The sequence below is a fragment of the Manacus candei genome, unplaced genomic scaffold, assembly GCF_025592945.1.
Source record: "Manacus candei isolate 608988 ecotype Guabito, Panama unplaced genomic scaffold, ASM2559294v1 h1tg000050l, whole genome shotgun sequence".
Classification (NCBI taxonomy): Eukaryota; Metazoa; Chordata; class Aves; order Passeriformes; family Pipridae; genus Manacus; species Manacus candei.
Genome location: NW_026138098.1, coordinates 16,289,837 through 16,309,650, shown reverse-complemented (window position 1 = coordinate 16,309,650; position 19,814 = coordinate 16,289,837). Strand labels below are relative to the sequence as shown.

The 19,814-nt window shown below is 41.3% G+C and overlaps 1 protein-coding gene across 2 annotated transcripts; it reads right to left on the bottom strand.

Moving 5' to 3' along the window:
- Positions 1 to 1,340: 1,340 nt before the first annotated feature.
- On the bottom strand, positions 1,341 to 11,410 carry CCNJ (cyclin J). 2 transcript variants are annotated; one of them, XM_051800671.1, is made up of 5 exons: positions 10,775 to 11,073; positions 9,197 to 9,407; positions 6,448 to 6,747; positions 6,202 to 6,361; positions 1,341 to 4,727 (listed from the first exon to the last, which is right to left on the bottom strand). In XM_051800671.1, the coding sequence occupies exons 1-5, from the start codon at positions 10,982 to 10,984 to the stop codon at positions 4,316 to 4,318; spliced, it is 1,293 nt and encodes a 430-aa protein (XP_051656631.1). In that variant the 5' UTR covers positions 10,985 to 11,073; the 3' UTR covers positions 1,341 to 4,315. The 2 variants fall into 2 exon arrangements, with proteins under 2 accessions (XP_051656631.1, XP_051656632.1); XM_051800672.1 differs by lacking the exon at positions 10,775 to 11,073 and adding an exon at positions 11,125 to 11,410 and having other exon boundaries at positions 1,343 to 4,727.
- Between the last annotated feature and the right edge of the window lie 8,404 nt (positions 11,411 to 19,814).

The following is a 19,814-nucleotide window of genomic DNA, read 5'->3' as shown; positions in this document are numbered from 1 at the left end:
ATTTAATTATAGGGAAAGAGCAAATGTATAATGTAAACTTCACAACTGTGCTTGTGCCATAACTTCTAAAATATCCCTGTGATGGAGACTAAAAATAGCTGTGTATTTTGTTATTGCTGCTTTACTTCGTGTTTTCAAAAATTGCTGTTGACAGCCTTGTAGTACGAGATGACTAACTGGGACTTGTGCTCGCTCAGATAAGGCCTTATCTACCCACAAGACTTTTGTTCCCGTGAACCATCAGAATGGAGAGTTTATGAAGTATTAAAGGAGGATACTGCATTACTTTCTGGCTTGCATAAACAGCAGTACTACAGTTGCAAAAAGTCTTTATTCTTGGTGATGTGCCAGTCACGCAAATGTTAACTTGAAATTTCATCTTTTAAGCTAAATTTGCAATGCTTAAATATACTCATATTTTAATGTAGATAATGACCCTGGGTCACGGGAAGCAGAGATACAGATTTTCTGGTTACGTACAAACACAAAAAAAGCCTCGGACTTGCAGTTTAATATCTGAATCTGAGACTTCTACTGAAATGCTGAAAAGTATCTGGCACTCCTTGTAGTTGTTAAGACTCATAAATGCCAGGGATAGTTCCTATTTTGTAATGACAATTAAAAAAATATAAAACCTTGAAATCTCAAGGAGACAGTCTAGACAGACTTGACTTTTTCAGCCTTAAGGGTGAGGATGAAACTTTCCAGATCAAAGTACCCATGTAATGTGCATGCCACCATCATGCTGAGCACTGCCCTTGTTCCTTAGTGGGACAGAGTAGAGCTTGCTCTCCCTCTGGCTCTAGGCCCTCTAAAAAACGTTTTCACAGAGGTCATTCCTAAGTGGATGGGTGAAAGCTAACTGAGGCCTCATAACTTCATTTTCTAACTTTAGAGGAATTAAATTCTATGCAAGCTACCTAATTTTTGAACTCTAGCCATGATCACCACCTTATTACCAATGTGAAATGTGCACATTGGTAGGAAAAACTAGAATTTCTTCTACTAAGAAGCAGTTATCAGAAGTTCAAAACAATCAAAAATATTTGTGCTAGGATGCATCATGTGATTTTATGCTGCCTTCAGCATGGCTGAGCCTTCACAGCTATTGTAAATAACATATGTGCTTGTAGCTCTTGACAAATGGCTATTCCTACATGTCCTAAATGATTTTTAGTACTAGAAATTGGAGACTGCCAGTATCACTGCTTGATTTTGTTATAAGAACAAAATAAGTTCATCCCCCAGGCTCTTGAACTACTTCAGTCCTTTTGTTCTTGATTTCTTTGTTACAGCTCTGTACTAGACACATTGTTGAAGTGTACAATATTTAGCATATGCTATGGCTGCAATTAGTTTTAAAGCCCCTTCCTGCATGATTTCCTTCCTATTTTTTCAGTTGTGAAGTCAGTGTGTTCCTGAAGCTGATGACAGTGTTACAGAAAGGTAGGGGGGAGGGAGAGAAAGAAGTCTTTACAGCTTCAGCCCATACCCAGGGCTAGACAGTTTACATATTTTAAAAAACCACACACACACGAGCATAATACACACTGGAGCCTTCTTACTCAAAACTAGTTTTATTTTAAAAAATAAGTTGAATGCATAGCACTCACAAAGATTCCATTGTTTTGGACATTTTGCATTTAGGAGCACCATTCTTATTTATGCCATAAAAAACACATTTTGGTTCTAATAGTAAGAACAGTGTATTTTTAATGTACACTGATAAAGCCCTTTTAAATAATATAGATTGAAACTGTTCAGTGTACATTTTCTCTGTAGTCATGATGCAGCTGTAGTGTCAGAAAAAAACCCTCAAACTAAGTAATAAATTAAAAACAAACAGCATGTAGTGGATCTTTTTACAATTGACCTAATGTCTCAAAATAGTCAAATAATACCCTATTAAATGCAAATTTGCAGTATTAACTAACTGAATAAGCCCCCCACCCATTATAATTCCAGTGTTAAGTATTAGTTAAATTTTTATATATTGAATGCCTATGGAATAAATTTACTAATACCCCCAAAAAAGAAGAGCCTATACTGCTGTGTCACAAAAAAGATGACAAGTTAGCTGATTTAAAGATTTTACAGAAAAAATTGCTACAGGCATCTGCTGTTATTTCAAGTCATGGTCTATTACAAGACTGTACATTCATAGCATCAGAGGTAGTTAGAGCACTGAGGACTTGGATACAGCATTGCAACAAATCAAACCAGCAGAAAGAAGTCCATTTCCCTCTAAAATGGGTAACAGTGCCAAGTAAAAAGCATGGCATCTTATGAGGTGGAAAGTCTCTACTTAACACTACTCTCAGACATGGGGAAATATTCATTAAGAGGAGAGGAGAAGAAAAAAAACTCAAACCAACTTGCACTTTAATAAAGAACTGATCACACTATGCCTATTTCAAAGTTGATTCTCTAGCATAAAACAGAGGGGGTCATCTTTTCCATTCACCCTCCCATCCCTCTTGACTTGCACATCTATGCTACAAAAGCCCACAACAAAAATTGGGATTTAAAAGACAAAACAAGAGAAACAGGATTTCTTCTCCTCAACAATAAATAGGTTTTCATAGCATGTTACATAATTCAATACCAGAACGAATGAACACAGCTGTCCTCCCTCTACTCTGAACATTATAGTCATAAAGGCTTCATTTCAATATTGATATTGTAACTTAATGGCCCCTGCTTTCAAAACAGTCTCTGTAAGATTCACAATACTTCAGTGTCATTCGATGGTACACAATTTTAAGTGCTGCCACTAAGACAGGGGAGAAGATGGTAAAAGAACAAATAAAACAACCAAAAAAAAAGCCCTTAAGCCTATATACTATAAAGATATTTTTAAATAGTAAGAGTCCTGTCATCCATACCTCTTCCTCCCATTCTACCACAGGAAAAAGTCAGGTATCCTCTTGTATTAGGGGAAAAAAACCAACCAAACAAAAAGAAACAAACAAAAAACCCCCAAACCATCTCCAATAATATCTCTACCACCATTTTCATCCAAGAGTTGGATGAGTGAAGCTTTCTACCCTCACACTATCCACTCCACAGGAGAGAGTGTAATTCCATAAAGTTAGTAATTAGCACCTTAATTGTGATAAAGCAGTTCGCTCTGCAATATATTTTTGATCCACCCATTTAGAAGAGTAAATCTCTGCGTCTTCTTCTAGACCTCCCAAATAGTAGAAGAAAAAGTTGCCCCATTATTACCTGAGAGTTTCCCTCCACTATTAAGCCTGACAGAACTGGATTTCTGTAAGCATTTAACTGTACTTGTTTTGTACAAGTGACACTGTCAGTACAACTGGAGGATGCTTTCTCTTGGTTAATAATACACGTTTGTGTTTGTGTGCACAGAGCAATCACAGCCAGTGCAGAAGTTCTAGTACAGTACAAGTTCAGCTGAAACTTTCTCTTTTCTTCAATTACCACACTGCTGGGCAGTAGTTCACATCTATGTTCTGTGAACACTGACATATCCCTTTGGTTCTCTGCATAGATGCCCTGAAGAAAAGCCACTTCACTTGCTATAGTATCTTCCCTCTCTGCCTTCCTTCCTCAAGTTATACCCAAATTAGTGTACAAACCAGCAGCACAGAGTAATGAACAGAAAATTCCCTGAGTTAGTATGAAAGAGTTACTTTAAACATAAAAAGGATAGGGAGGAGAAAAGAGGGAAAAAGATATTGTCTCTCCTGCAAGGTACAAAACTTAAAAACTAGCCAAAATACCAGTTAACTCACATGCCTTAGCCTAAAGCAAATATCCAACGCAAGTGGTGAAAAAGGGGCAAGAGTATGGAGTCAGCCAAATGAGATTTGTTTCTTCCTGTGATCACCATGTATCTGTAGAAGTCTGGCATTCAGCGGATTCTTGAGTTTCAGTAAATATAAGGTAATTGTTAATACTGTATGGTGGTATTGCATAAATGTCTTCAAAATAATACTGCATTATCTCCTTCATTAAAAGGTAAGTCTGTAGTTAGTCCACAGCTATTTTTCTTTTGAACAGTATTTCACAGACACGCCTTAGAAGAACTGAATATGCTGAGTGTCAGAGTAAGAACTTATTATCCCCAAGCATACAGAGTCTTTTCCAGAGGATAGTCTGAGTGCTTATTTTTGCAGTCTGTATTTGAGCTGTGGTACCGGTTGCCAATCCAGTTGCTTTTTTTCCTGGAAAGACACCTTTTTTATTCAATTTTTTGCCCTCAAACTTGAGATTTAACAAAAAAATGAAACAATTTCCACACAACTCCCCACCCCAAACAAACAAGCACAAAAATATTTTGTAGTTATCACCTCTCAAAGCAGGGAGTTATACAGGAATATCGTCCATTCACTTGGTAACTCCGGTTGTAGGAGACACTAATACATGGCTTCACTTCCAGTGGCACAGCCAAGGACGTGGCAGCACCAGTCTGTACGTGGCCTCGGGCCTGACCACTGGACTGTAAGGCAGCAGGGCAAGTCTGAAGTGGGTAAGATGCTGTGTGATTAGATGACAGTATCTGTTGGCAGCTTTGCTGCTGTGATGTCTGATGGTGGTACTGTAATGAGGACTGATGAGCCTGCAGATAGTGGGGTATGTGCTGCTGAGCATTGGCCTGCTGGGGGGTTGGGGCTGGGGGCTGAAACACAGAGTGTTGGGCAGACTGAGCATGTTGTCCTTTTTGCTTGTTTGCTTCCTTCACGTCATTATCATGCGCACTGAAACAAATGGAGAACAGAGAATCCATCAAAATAGATACTATTTAAACTTTTCTGGGCTAACTTTTAAGAGTACCCTAAAAATGATGCAAATATCTGAAATCTTCCAAAGCTTTTTTAAAAGATGAAAGAAAACAGTTTTAGCCTACCCTTTACAATCATCTAAGGTTTTAAAATTTGGTTAGGGTACAGTCTTTTTTCAGCATTTCACTTCATTGCATAGCAATAAAAATGCAGATGATAGCCAAGTACAATACAAATAATACATCAGTATCTAGAATTAAAGTGCAGTAAAGTTTGGTACTGTACTTTATTATCCCAATAAATTTCCAGATTATCATAACCTGAAATTGGAAGGTATTTCCTACTTCTACCTCATTTAAATTAAACAGAGCATAAAGTTTTTGAAGACAGGATATCAGAAATGTTTTTAAGATCTCAATTACAGTACTTAAAGTTCATATGTATACTGATTATATTGATATTGGATCCTGTTCTGGGAAGCAGAAACACTTTTTTTTTCCTTCCTCTCCCCTTTTTCCTACACCATCCGGTAGGCTCACTTGAATTCCCTTTGATTTACACCTGTCTGAAGGATATCTAGACACACTCCTTCTTGCTCTTATGCTGAGGCTAAGCAGATGTGCACACTTCATTCCTAATTTGTTATGGTGCTCTCCCCACAAACTGTTCCAGAGCAATACTGAAAACACTTCTGCAACAGCACTTGCATGCTTCAGGTACTAGTTTGACTTTCATTACACACATTAGTGAAACCAAAAGAGGCCACTGGGGTCATAATGTCACACTTCTAACACCAGTGTGATTCTTCTAGATACCACTGTGCTTCTACTGATCAAAATTATGTTCAGATCTGGGCAAGAGCAAACTTCTGTAGGGGGAAAGCAGATTGTGTAACATCCTTTCCCAGTAAGATTCACTTGGCATACGTTGACATCTTTATCTCATGTCAGCTGTATCTCTCCACTGTAGTGCAAGAATGGATACAGCAAAAATAGATACAAACTCCCTGTCATTTCCTCCCCCAGAAGCTGGCCACTCAAACAGTCTGCACGTTTGATCCATCATCTGTTTGGAGCATGCCTTGAACTTCTAAGTCTTCTGTATGGAAGCTCCCATGCCTTCGGTGTGCTTCACCATCTCCTTTTGCTCTCTGAGCAGAACAGAGAGATTGGGAACAAGTTATCTAAGATTCTCAAAGCATCCCAGAAGATGTTCAGTGGAAATACGAGGCTGAGGTTTGTTTGTTGAAAGAACAGGAAAGAGATCTGACAAAGTTTCTTTTTTGGAAAGAACAAAACAGCTACTACCTAACAATATTCCCTAATACGTAAGTATTTTTAGAACAGAGAAACAGAAATTAAGAAAGAAATTTAATTGCAGTGTTGACAGCAATTAACCATAACAACAGATGCAGAAACAGGCTTTAAAAAAGCTGGTGCTGTTAACTTACATCAACAGTCGCTCAATACAGGGCACCAGGAAATCCCAGGAATAGGCAGTCAGATGGTGCAGGCGGGTAGGCCACGTTGGTGAGAGACGCAAGATAATCCTTGAAGAAGCTACACATGCAGTAGCAACTAAAGATGGAGCATAATTTAAAAATTCATGATCTAGAAAGAAGGAATGAGAAAAAGATTAAGTTTGATGTTATCTGTCAAGACAACAAAGGAGTCATACTCTGATATCCATAACTCACCTTGCAATGATACTTCCAGAAAGTAATCAGCATACTTTGCCATATATAACTTAGTCTTCTCTAAGCAGACCATTGGCCAGCCATCATGAAGATCAGTCTCATGGACAGCAATAGAAAGATAATAGTCGATGAAATGAGCAGCAGTTGGGAGGCACAAATTCCACTGAAATGTTTCTAGCAACAACAACTCCATATGAAGCAAATTCTGTTTTGTTAGTACCAAATTCATGTTAGTCATACAGCCCAAGCTGTTCAACTGTTCAAGTTTGGGAACACTGTCTTCCTTTTCTTCAAATTTACCTTCAGGTGAACAGAAAGAGGAGGGGAAAAAAAGGTTCAGCACAAGTGAACTATAAAATGGATTGTATCTAATGTCTTCATTGGTCATATTTCAATTCTACTAAGTCAAACAAGCCTGAGACTTTCCTGCAGATGCAAAGCTCAAATGGAATACATCAGAGACAAAAAGGGGTATGTACTGTAAACGGCTAGATTTCAGCAGATAATGTCAAACACTGGGCAGGATATTGTGCAGTGCCATGTTTCCTGTTGGTTTTCTCACGCTGGCACACAGAAGCTGGTTGCCAAGAGCAAAAGTAAGATGTGTTAGGACATCACTGGCACTGCATATGCAAGTTTTTGTCACCAAATTATTGTGTAATGTGCCCCATCATCAATGAAATACCCCTGTGATCTGACTTGGCAAACAACCACCACAGCATTTGGCTTTAATCACCCTCCCACCCTCACAGACCCTTTTTGTTTCTAGAACTCATTAGAGCATAGTTAGAGCTCTAGTAAATGTGGCTGCTTTTAATGCCTGCTATGGTAAGTACAGTTTTAGATTTGAGAGCTGGCAAACTGCTCCAGCAGTTCAAACAAGTGGATTTCAGCAATGTGCATCTGAAAACCCCCTCTGCCATACACAGTTTCAACTTTAACACTGCTAGCAGCTTCAGCTTTCCTTGGACTTTTAACTTGTCAGGCATGTATGTTTTTAGCCTAAAGCAAAATTATGTACGTAGAAAACCCATTAATAAAAGAAACAAGTGTCACATTTCCATACAGTTTGCCATATGGTTGTGCTAGTTCAATTTCATTGCAAATTCTTTCCATCTTACACTCTATTCAGTACTACATGATATGTTGTAAATGCACATTCTTTGAGTTTTGCAGGACTGAACATACGTGAACGTTTGCTTTTTTCAACAGTGGAGGTACTTATCCAATACCAGTCCCAGTCTGTTAGTTTTTGTTTCTCATACTCTAGCAATTACAGAAATAAAAACTTCAGGTGTCACATAATAATTTCTCTTATTACTTATATAACTTTATCAGATATATCAGCGTCATAACTTATTACACCACTGATTAAACTGCTTGTTTAAGCCACTCAGGGTAAAAGTTTAAAATAGCATTCTAGTTTGTGCTCTCTGAACCAATCCATACAGTGCTTCTCAGAAGAGTGAGTACTCCAGGCTTTCAGAGCTACTTGCAGCTTGTCATGAAAGATGGCAGAGGTCATTTAAAAAAAAAACAAATTCTCTTCAGAACATGAATTTAATTTGAAAATCTGGCATTAGTTCAAAGCCAATCCATTTTCCTAAATGGATTACAGTGGTTTCTGAGGCAAGGTTTTCATACTCAGCATGACATCCTTTGCCAAGAGAAGATTGCTGGCTGGTGGCACCTAGTCAATGTCTACCCTTTAGAAGAATCTGAAATAATGCTTTTCTGGTTTAACTGTTCTGCTGAATAGCTGTGTTGGTGGAGACAGGGGATCCAATGAAAGGATGTTGTTCACCAAAACCAGCCAACACCATAGTGCTCCAGTTTTGTAGTGAAGAGGGCCTAGAACTAGTGTGATACACCTTACTTGAGAAAATGAAAATAGATTCAGAAAAACAGATCAGCGGAAACTGAACCAACAGTTAGTTCTGCTGCTAGGACCAGGTTCTTTGAATCTATTGGTTTAAGAACAAGTGCCAGCAGATTTCCCAGCAAACCACACCCATATTTCTTCAGGGACATCGAAAAGGGGTCCACAAATGTTGAAAGATGGATAGACACAACAAGAATCTAGCTGAGGTCAATACAGGCAGCACTGTTCATAATGACTGTTTGTAATTAGTTCTGTCTTCAGAGTATTGTACATTGACAAATGTATTTCACCAGTATTACATTTTGTATGTGACAATACAGGATTTACGTTAGCTTTAGCTTGCTTAGAGAACATTGTGATTTACAAAATCTGAAGTATTCCAGAAGCACAAGCACCATCAGCAGAATGCAGCGCAGTCTACATACGGTTTATTTAACTTCTTCCTTTATCACAGATATGCAAATTTCTCATTTCCACCACATGATCTACCTATTTTGAGATATCTCTAGAAAGACAGTTTTTCTGCTCCTACAACATAGCTCTAAAAGTTCACATTAGAATAATTTGCTTCCAAGCATAAACATTAGTTTTAATCACAGTTTGTTTTTTCTACCCTCAGTTTCATCAGGTGCCAACAGAAATCAAAATGAGAGTCTAAAGAAAGGCTCTACCAACTGGGCCAAACTGATACGCACTAATCTGCTCATCTTTTATATTCACTTTGTTTCCCCCCATCTGCTCTATCCCACCAAGACACAACTTGCATTTGGCAGTACAACCTATATTACGTATCTCAATTATACATCTCTACCTGTAGATTATCTATCTCTATTATAATCTATATAAAGACTGGTACCACATACTTACTCGCTAAAAGTAAACAGGAAAGAGCAACCACGTGCAGCTGCTGTGTGGATATGTCGTAGCGGTCCATGAAGAGGTCCAGCAGATACACAGCCAGGTGTCGCGCAGCAGGGCAGAGCCTGAACCGATTGCTCACGATGGCAATCAGGTCTGCAAAGTATCTTCTCAGGTGTAACTGGGGAGACTGGCCTTTGTAGGAGGGCAGCTTCAGCTCCTAAGTGGACAGCAGCAGGTAGTTTTATTAAAACCATCATTTTAGTTTGGTATTAACTGGTATCAAATTAATATAGCTGATATTCTCCAATTTATCATGGAATAAAGGGTTTCTTCCTTCTTCCTTCTCTTCACATGATCTCGGACTCCTTTTTCACAGAACAAAATCTATTTGTTGTATTACAGAAGAACTAAGAAATACTTTATTTCTACACAACATTAGTATAACAATTTAAAATTTAACATCTTTCAACTGGGCAATCTGCCAGAGCGACTTCAGCTTTTACAGTTTCTATTGTATTACCTCTGCTGCAAAGGCTGTACCTGCCAGCAGGGACACAGCAAGGGTATGCATGTACTCCTCAGCTGCTTCAACTCGAAGTCCAATAGTTTAACTCAACCCCTCTCTTGCTACAGCTCAATCCCAGCAACCAGACTTTGCACCGCAGTATTTGCAAGTTCCAATGCTGCCAAATCTCCTGCCTCCAGGAAAAGACCACTAACAGCTAGCTGAACCTTAAGAAGACGAATGGGGAGTGCACGTACCAACATTTGCTGCATGCGCGTGTTTAAACGCTGACCTGACCGATGTCGCACTGACACCGATTACAGTTAAGTGTACACAAACCTCACATCGTCTCAGATTTCCAGGGGCGACCCCTCGAAACAAAGCCTTACCAACACGAAAGCTGAGAAAAATCCGTGGCATGATCTACTTTGAGCAAAAAATTTGGTCAGGCAGAAAACATCGTTCGTCAGGCTCCTGCCCAGTAGTCAGTACCTCCTCTTGTATACAGCAGTATCATGAATAAATTTATGAGTTAGATTGTGCAGCCCACTCACAATGTGTAAATAGGATTTTGAGTAAAATTAACTCCAGCAGAAATTAACTTGATTTGATTTAACTTGATTAATTTAACTTGATGACATCAAGTAGGAATGGAGTCACACAAATTTTTAAAAGTTTTAATGTGAATTCAAAGTTCTGAAACATGCTATTGAAGTGAAAAAAACCCTGCATAAACCAACTCTCCACCTACTAAGCTTCAGAATTCACCTTCCACAGCAACTTAGCTTTAGTAATGATAACTTTGGTAGCAAATAAATGACTTTGTCCTCCTCTCACGTCCCCATACCCCCCCACCAAAAAAAAAAAGTTGCTTTAGCAGCCACCACACCTTCAGGAAAAATAATCCGCTGGCCGACTACTATCAGGCAGCAAAGGCACGTTTTTAGTAGGTTCAGTCACTGTAAACTGATTTTCAGCTCTGTGCGTAAGATGTGCTTTATGAAAGCAGCCCCAAAGAGCAACTTTTGAGTCAGTCGAAGCAAATTCGAGAGATTGCCTAAACCCTCTACTATTCTTACCGCACCCAGCGTTTGTACCATCGGGTTTTTGTTTGTCTGAGTTTTTTTTTGTTCCAATAACATCACCGCGCTCCCCGCGGAGTTCAGACCCGGGCCGCCGTACACATCCCGGCAGCAGCAGCGGGCGCTCCGTGACCCCTGTGCCTTCCAGAGCAGCGAGGGCACAGTCCGGCCGCTCGGACCCGCTGTCAGGGCACACCGTCCGAACATCCGCGGGAGGGAAGGAAGGCACGGCGGGTTCAAGGTTTACAAGATTTACAAAAGCCAACCCGGCCGAGCGGGGCCGCCCCACACGCGCTCTCCGCCCGCCGCAGCCCCACAAAGGCGCCGGGGCCACCCCCCCGGGGTACCTTGTACCGAAGCGCTTGGTGGATGTCGGCCGCCAGCTGTCCTGTCCACCACTGCGCCTCCAGCTCCATCGGCGGCGCGGCGCAGCACCCGGGCCCGGGCCCCGGGAAGGAAGCGGCGCTGGCTGAGGGCGGGACGGGCAGCGCCACCCTCGCCCCTTTCTGGCTCGCCTCCGGTTAACCGCGATCAGCTGCCGCGGGGCGCCCCCGGCCCCCCGGCCCAGCTGGCCGCCATGCGGGGCACAAGTGCGGCTCGTTAAGCCACCCCCTCCCGCGGCGGGGCACGGCCGGGCGAGGGGGGCTCGGAGGTGGCGGCGGGCGCGGGGGAGGCGGCGGGGCCCGGCCCGGGACACCCGAGCGCGGCGCGGCGGCCCCGGGGCTGCGCCGCCATCACGCGGTGCCGCGCGCCGCGCCCATTGTTAAAGGGCCGCGCGTGTACAAAGCCGGGCAGCGCCCGCACGCGGCCGCCCGCCCACCAATGGCCGCCTGCCTTACAGCACGGCCCTCCCGCCCGCCAATGGCCAACCGCCTTACAGCGCGGCGCGCCCGCCGGTCGCCAATCAGCGCGCGGCGCTCGCTGGCCGGGCGCGGGGGGGCTTCGGGCCCGCGGAGGTTCCGCGGCCGCGCCGATAAAGGGCCGGGCCGGGAGGGGGTCGGGCTGGGTGAGTGTTGTGGAGTTTCTGTGCTGTCCCGGTCGGCGGGGCTCGCCCGGCCGGAGCACGGCGGTGTTCAGCCCCCGCCCCGAGCTCTGGATAAGACCTTTTTCTTTGTTAGTTTGGGGGTTTGTTTGTTTATTCCCTCCCTTTCTCCCGGTTCTCTCCCCGTCTGGCTGAGCTGTGCAGTGTTTGCACGCGGTGGCGGTGGCCCCTCGCTCAGCCCTTGCCCCGCAGGCACACTGTCCCGGGAGCGGTGCGGGGCGCACAGCCCTCCTGGGCTGCAGGAGCTCTGAGGCTCCAGTGTTGGGTTTATTTCGCGGCCGAGCGCTTGTTCCCTGCTGGCTAAATCCCAGTGGGACGGTTTGCAGTGGCACACATCCCGCTTGTCCATAGCCTGTCGATAGCCTGTCGATAGCCTGCGCTCACCCGAGCGCAGGGTCCGCGTCCTGGCGGCGGGTGACCGGGAGCTCCTGCCCTGTGTCAGCAGGAGGTGCTCGGCACCTGCTCTGTGCTCGGAAAGACTTTTCCTGGGTGCCGCCGGTTCTCGGTAACCCCCTGCTACGGAAACAAAAGCAATAGTTGGTGTTTCATAGTGCTTTACGTATTTGAATCTCTGAATATCCAAACAACCAGCTAATGAGAATGTAAAACCTGGTACAAGGCAAAGCGTTGGAGAAGAAGTGCTTTGGATGCAATTTATGTTGAGGGAGTATATTTAATTTTTCATTTCTACCCTTGCTCAGACATTTTTCCTTTCTTTTTAATTAAGAAAATGGAAACCAACTTTTTGACATAAGCAGCTTAATTACTCTGTAGTGGGGACTGTAAAAGCCTCTTCCTTTCAACATGAGTGTCTATGAACTGCAGTAGTCCCTTTCCTCTGAGGATGTGTGCTCATAGGTGGGAACCCTTGTTTTTGAGGATGCAGTTTTGGACAGTTTTAATTTATGCTATAGGCAAGTGCATGCTCAAGCTAATTTTGATATTTGCAGATATATTGTTTTTAAATTGTTTATTCTTGAAGAAAGGCCATACCAAATAGTATGTTTTAAGGGTAAGATAAATCTCAAAAGCAGATTCCAAACGGAGACCTTGTCTTTTACAAAATCTTTATGGCCTTCAAAAATGTGTTGCCTGCATGAAGAGGGGAAAACTAATAAACACCAACATGCTAAAAACCTGTTACAATGGGCTGAAACAGGGAAGTGATATTTCTGCTGTTATGACTACTAGCTGCCTCCCCCTAGAGCTTTTAAAGGCTATGTGGATTAGTCTCTTGATGAACTGTGAAGCGGGGAAAAAAGATATTGATACTTGCTGGCTTATTTTTCAGGTGCGCTTTTTTGACTGGGGTAGGAAACACCATCCTCACAAGGCTATGTGCTCTGAGGGCTATTTCACTTATATGTAGCAGAAAAACAATTATGTCGCTGTTACTTGCCACTCTAGGAAGTTGAGTGAGCTGTGGAATTACCTATTTCAGATACTTTTCCCAAGTTCCCATTACAGCTTATGTTAATTGAGTTGCTGATCTTGTGAACAGTTACATGTGTATCTGCTTTTCATGCAATGAAAACATAAGTTTGGAAAGAGCATCATCCTGCCCAAGGCCAGGATTGCTCCTGGCATGCATTTTTCTTCTCCTGGAGACATTCAGAAACTCATCCTATTGAAAAGGCTAAGCGCTTAAGTACAGCCAGGTCGTTATCTGCAGGAAGCATACATCTTTTCAGCTGTTAACAATCAGCCATTGGAATAATCCCATCAGGGAAGTGGTGGTTTCCCCAACGTTGGACACTTTTAAGATTCAGTTGGATAGGGTGCTGGACCATCTTGTCTGGACCATGTTTTTGCCAAGAAAGTTTGGACCAGATGATCCTGGAGCTCCCCTTCCAACACTCCCCTTCTATGACCTCAGTTGGTGCATTGACCCCGACTGGAAGATTTGAGCACAGTCTTGTTTTCAGAGTTTGCAAGATCACAATTTAGGGGTTTAAATGGGAATGTGAGTAGCTCAGCTGTAATGAGAATAGGTCAATACAGCTTCTTTGCATGTTTTATAATTTATTCTAAAAGCACTAAGCAGTGGTATTTTTTTGACTGGTCCAGATTTTGTCTACTTCTAATGGTCAAGGTTGTGTGCAGTGCTTTAAGTATTCCTACTGTAGTCCTCTGTATGTAAGTCAGGATGGAATAAAACCAACTCAGTTAGTCTTTAGAATAAACAGAGAAAATTAAACATGACTTTCAGTAGCAGTCCTTAAGTTTTCATTAGCGAGAAACAGAAAAGTGTGAAGTATGTATGGTATATGGAACCTGAGAGAACAGAAAACAGAATTAAATGTTATGAAACCATTTTGAAATTGGTATCCTCTTTCTGTAAATGACCCTGGATCACCTAAGCAAATACATGTATCTCAAGGGGGGAATGAAATTGGCTTTGAGAGCTGCTGTCTGTGCTTTGAAAAGGTGCCAAGTAGCAAGAAACACTGTTATTCTTGGAACTCACCAAGAAAAATTATTACTCTGAACTACATCCAAAACAGGCTAGAATGTAACCTGTGAAATCTGGACTAAAATGCCTGTATCGTTTTTGTGGAATCTTCTAAAAAGGATGTTGCTGAAGTCTTACAATTTATGGATCTGTAATTCACAGGTTATAGTCCTAACACAGTTTCAGACGTGGTGGGTGAGCTGGCTTCTCTTTGTAGTTGCTGGAAGGTTAGATCTGTATCTCAGGAGTTGATGCATGTATTTATGTGCTTAAGCTACTTTTTCCTCCCGTTTTTCTGGTGGTTCTTCTTGGCCTGTGGAAAAAGAAATGTGGGTTTTAAAATACAAATTAAGAACTTGGAAGTAATTGCCAAGTACAGCAAATGCTCTGATCCTGCAAACCATCATCTCTCTACATTAGAACCCCCTAATAAAAAAGGATCTGTTTCTGGTGTATTGTTCTTAGTTTTAATGGTACATCAGCCACAGAGTACAAGTTTCTAAAGACTGACACACTATTCTACTTCTGTGCCCACTGTCATAAGATACGTCTCTGAAGTTTGGGATTGTCTTGACTGGCAAAATGGGATGAATCAAACACTTCAGCTATGTAAGCAGTGCCCAGGATAGTAGCTAAGTTCTGGAGTGACATAGCACTGACAGAAATATTTAAATAACAGCTCAGTTACTATATTAATTGTGGGTTTGTTTATTCGTTCTTGCTCTTTTTTTTTGTTTTGGTTTTTTTTTGTGTGGTTTTTTTTTTTTTTTTGTTGCTCCTTGGTCATTCTCATCTGAATAAAGAGATGGTAATTCCTTAAAAGGCATTTTTGAAGGACTGTACTTTTTGAGTTATAATGTAAAAGAATCTCAGTTTTGTAGAACTGAGAATTATTAAAAAAAAAAAATTGTCCAAACTTATTTTCTGAGTTTCTTGGTGCTGAGAATGTTAGCTCTGCTTCTGTTCTGCCCTTGTTCATCTTATTTTCAAACGGAGGCTGCCTCTGATGACATTCATAGCAGTAATATTTCAGGGGCATTTAATTAAAGAGAATGAATCACTGTGAAGACAGGACTGTAATTGCTCACAGAGCTCTTTTGCAGCGTGGTGGTAGATGAAATGTGCCATGTTGGTAAAACAGTCCTAACACTTCAGAAGCATTAATGAGGACAGTCTCCTAAAGAAAGTACTCCAGGGTTGTATTTGTGAAGACTGTATTGAATGCTAAAGGTACTCTGTGGGTGAGATTTTCAAATTGTCTGGGGATTTGGATTCCCAGAATAGTTACTGAAATGTGATTAATAGGTTTGAATTGAGCTGGTGAATAGTTCCAAATCCTTTGGAACGGTTGACTTTAGTTAATATGACTATTAAGAGAGAAAACATCTGAGAATGATACATGCTTTTCATGAAGCATTTTAATGAACAATTTGGCTTTAAATGTTTTCCCATCTTCTGGGAAGCTACTATAAAAATGTGTGCCCATGAATGTTTTATTTGGCATTAGGATAAATGTATATGTTTTTGGTGATGTGTTGGATGAAGGAAACACATATAAATGGAAGAGTGTTGGTGGATGTAATTTGTACTGAAGGATGGTTCTTTTCTGTAAGTTACACTCTTGGTTGTCAGTGACTAAAAATACAGACAGGAGGAATTTTGCATCTAAAGCAAATGTACTTCCTACTTGGAAGTCTTCAGTTTATTTGACTGGAATTTAGTAAAGGTTATTTGTTGTGCAGTTAGTTTAGGGATGGAGGGATAGAACAGTTAGTAATATGCCGTTGTTCCTGTCAAACATGTTTTGATTTAGTTATATCTACAGAATTTAGGTAGGGCAAAGTGGCCTGTTCCTCTTCATTTCAAACTTAGAGTCCATCAAAAATTCTTTTTTTTTTTTTAATACAATATCTAGGGCTGCCAAATTAGAAGCCAGCCCAGGCAGAGTACCACAAAAGTTAATGCTTTTGCCTGCAAGGGACTACCGAGGAAAAGAACTGCATGCAGACCTGGGGCAGGGGCACTTGGTCTTTGTGGTGCTTTTTGTTCAAGTACATGACTAGTAGGTTTTCATCTCTGTAGCAGGCCATAGTGGAAAACTTCACAGTTCCAGTTTCTTGCTAATGAACACTCAACTGCTACTGCTGAAAGTAACCATTATTGTCCTCTTTTCAGAGGACTTACTGAGCTTCTTTAATCTGTCCTGATTTAGGTGCACAGCGGTGGGGCAGAGATGTGTGGAACACTGCACTTCCTTTTAGGTTAGGGAAGGCTATTCTAAGGTCATTCTGGAGCTGTATCTTCTCTGGGATGAACAGGCCCAGATCACTCAGCCTCTTCAAAGGGCAAGTGCTCCAATCTCTAACCGTTTTGGAGGCCATCTGATGGATTTGCTCCATGACTTAATGTCTTTGTTGTACTGGGGGGAGAAGGGGGCCCCAAAACTGTATGCAGTATTCTAAATGTGGCTCAACAAGTGATGAATAAATGGTAATAATCACTTCTTTGTATTCTTTTGCTATGGTTCTGTTAACATAGGCCAGTGTTAGCCCTCTTCAGTACCAGGCCATACTGCTGACTCATGTTCACCTTGCTATTGTAGTAGTCTTCAGCTTCCCTTCAGTGCTGGCTGGTCTATGTTGTGCTCCCTTCCAGGATGTTTGCCGGGGTCACAGCATGGTTTACTCTGTGTCTATGAGGCAAAAAAAAAAAACCCAAAACAAACCAGACCAAAGATGAAGAATGGCAAATTTCAGCAGATTTGTGGTTAGGGTAAATCCTGCCAAATCCCCCAGGGTTTATGTGTGTTAAAAGTGTTGTGCTCCTTGATCCATTATTTAGAAGTACTGCACCTTGGGATGAGTCAGTGATTTGGGGTTGCAGTAAGTACAAATAGTGTTTCCCAGCATGATCATGGATCACAGTGAGGTCTGGGTTCTGGTTCTGCATCAGTGTCTGAGGCCTGTGGCCAATTCTGTTTCTGATAGCCAGAGCCCAGGGGCTCCTAATGTAATCTTAGCGTCTCAGTATGCTGAAAGAATTTGAGATTTTTGTATGTTTGGGATATATTTTACTGTCAGGCAGGTGATCAAGTGTTGAAGGAGCTGATTAACAATATTGTATCTAGCCAGTGTGTGGATGTACCTTTCTTGAGCTTCACGGATGTATAGACCTTCAGTTCTGCTTCTTAATATCTTCTTATACTCTTTAGTGCATAATTACCTCATCACAACACATCTAGTTGAGACATGTTTTAACAGACATGAGTCAGTACTCTATTTTCATTCATTGCATTGTGACTCATTACACCCACTGCATTATTAAAAAGGCAGAACCATACGTGCACTTGGACATCAGTAAAAAAACTCTGATGACTGATTTAACAAGCCTGTTAAATGATCAGTCCAGTTGAAAGGATATCTGGATGGAAGGCTAAAATGAACCCAAACTGTTTGGTTTCGCAGTTCCTTGCCAGTGGTAATTCCCATCTGAAACCATGACCCCCATTTTGAATTAGAGTCTCTGGGACTGTTTGATGAACACATATGCAGATGTATAAAAGCTATGCCCTTAACAGGTAGTGAACACCTCGTGGGAGGAAGGGTTCAGTAGGAGGTATTTTTTCTGTTGAAATTAATCAGCACTGACTGCTTCTCTAACACTAAGGAAAGAGGCAGTATTAAGACAGGTTCTGCTCTAGGAGAAGGGCAATGTCCACCACCACTGTGTAAGAGGTGAAAGGAATTGGTGAGACCTTAATCAACCTCAGACTTGGAGGAAAAGTGCTGTTGAGTCAGTGTGCATCTGTGGGCTCTATTTAGTTGCTTTGCCCGTTGCTGTGATCATGTGCATGATTTCTAATGAAGTCATATATTCGTTTTCTTGTCCCATTCCAGAGTTACTTTGAAGGGCAGTGTGTAAGAACCATCTCTTTTGTGCTGCTGACAAAATGGAGTCATGTTTGCTTAGCTTTTTGAGTGCAAAACACTGCATATCAAAAAAAAAATATAAATCTCAGATTGAAATTTGAGATATCAATATGGTAAATAAACAGTATCTGTGAAACACTCATATACTACATATTTTAAATTTTTGCAAGATTCTCTTTGGCAAGAAAACAAACTAGCACTTCATTTTTCTTCTGTCACTAATAGCCTCAGTCTTATGAAATGCCAGCTTGTGTTTTTTCTTTGTGTGGTGGTCCAACAATTTCAAAACAGATGGCAAAAGTCAGTCTTTGTGTTTGAGCCATTACTTTGCTTAGTATGTGACTGTGATTAGAGTAAGTATTGCTTGTAATAAATAAATTGATTGATACTGCTGGATGTTTGTTTTGTGGATGTTTGTTACAATTTCTAAATTACTCTTTGCTTGAAAATGCTTGTAGAATTCTTTCAAGTTTGCCATCTGCAGTTTGTAGTTTACTGTGTTACTGATTTATAAAAGCCAAGTGGCATTATTGTTGGTTTCTGGTTGATTTTTTTTTAATTAACCATCAGAATTGAATTGAACTGAGTTCTGATCCTCTTTTAAAGGTTTGTGAACATGAACAGTGCCATTTAAAGTTATCCTGAGCCTGTGACAGTGTGTTTACATGGTCAAAACTGGCTTTTTGTGTTTTTGTGGTGTTGTAGGGGAGCAAGAGCTCTGGACCGCAGAAGGTGAAGGGAAATGCATCTCAGCAATGTTGGTGTGAATATGTGGCTGCAGATGATTGAACAGGGCTGGGGTCATATGGTGGCATGGAGTTGGAGAAGAGCAGAAGCAGGTGATAAATAGCATTGGCAATGAGCTAATAAGTTCTTAGAGGCTGATATTCAAAGCTATACTCAAACAGTGATACTGTGCTTGGTCGGGGTCACCATGGAAAAGTTAGTTCTTCAAACAGGATCAGATGTTGACTGCTGGATGAACATGTCTGTGAGATCACAGGGGCTAAATGTGGAGAAAAAAACCACGTCAGATTAGACTGACTTTTCCAACAGTTAGGTTTTACTGCCTGACCATGTACTAAGGATTTCAGATAAACATTTCCGTGATGACGATCTAGAAGTGAAATTAGAAATAAACCTCACCCACATTTTACTTAAATCTAAGTTATTAGTTTTGTTATGAAAATCAGAGGTGTAATGCTGCAGAGACAGAGCCACTGATGCTGGAACCAATTTGGGTTGTAGCTTAACAGAATGTGACATCCAACTTTTGGACTTCTACAAGTAGTTTTAAAATGTTGCTGTATGACCCAAAGCTTTGATCTGGCATAAAGTTTCTCTGATAGTTCATCTCAGTTTAAAACACTTATTGGGTTTTGCTTGTGCTGTTTATGTCTTGGTGCTACAATTACGTTATATAAGAACACAAATCACCTGTCCTTTGACAGCCTCTGAAAGCTCACATAAAATGACAAATCCAGTACAAGCTCTGTAATTTATATTCTTACTATTTCAATCACATCTAAATATGATCTGTATAGATCCTGCTATCGATCAAATTTTTGCTGCTGTCTGATCCAACAGCACATAGATTGGTGCCTATGGAAGTCT

Excerpts from the sequence above, each read along its gene's own strand:
- CCNJ (XM_051800671.1), bottom strand. The coding sequence starts at position 10,984 with ATGTTCGGACGGTGTGCCCTGACAGCGGGTCCGAGCGGCCGGACTGTG. Across the intron at positions 9,408-10,774 it reads TGGTACAAACGCTGGGTGCG|GAGCTGAAGCTGCCCTCCTA; the intron begins GTAAGAATAGTA and ends CTGTCCACTTAG. Across the intron at positions 6,748-9,196 it reads TTCCTGTTTACTTTTAGCGA|GTAAATTTGAAGAAAAGGAA; the intron begins GTAAGTATGTGG and ends GTTCACCTGAAG.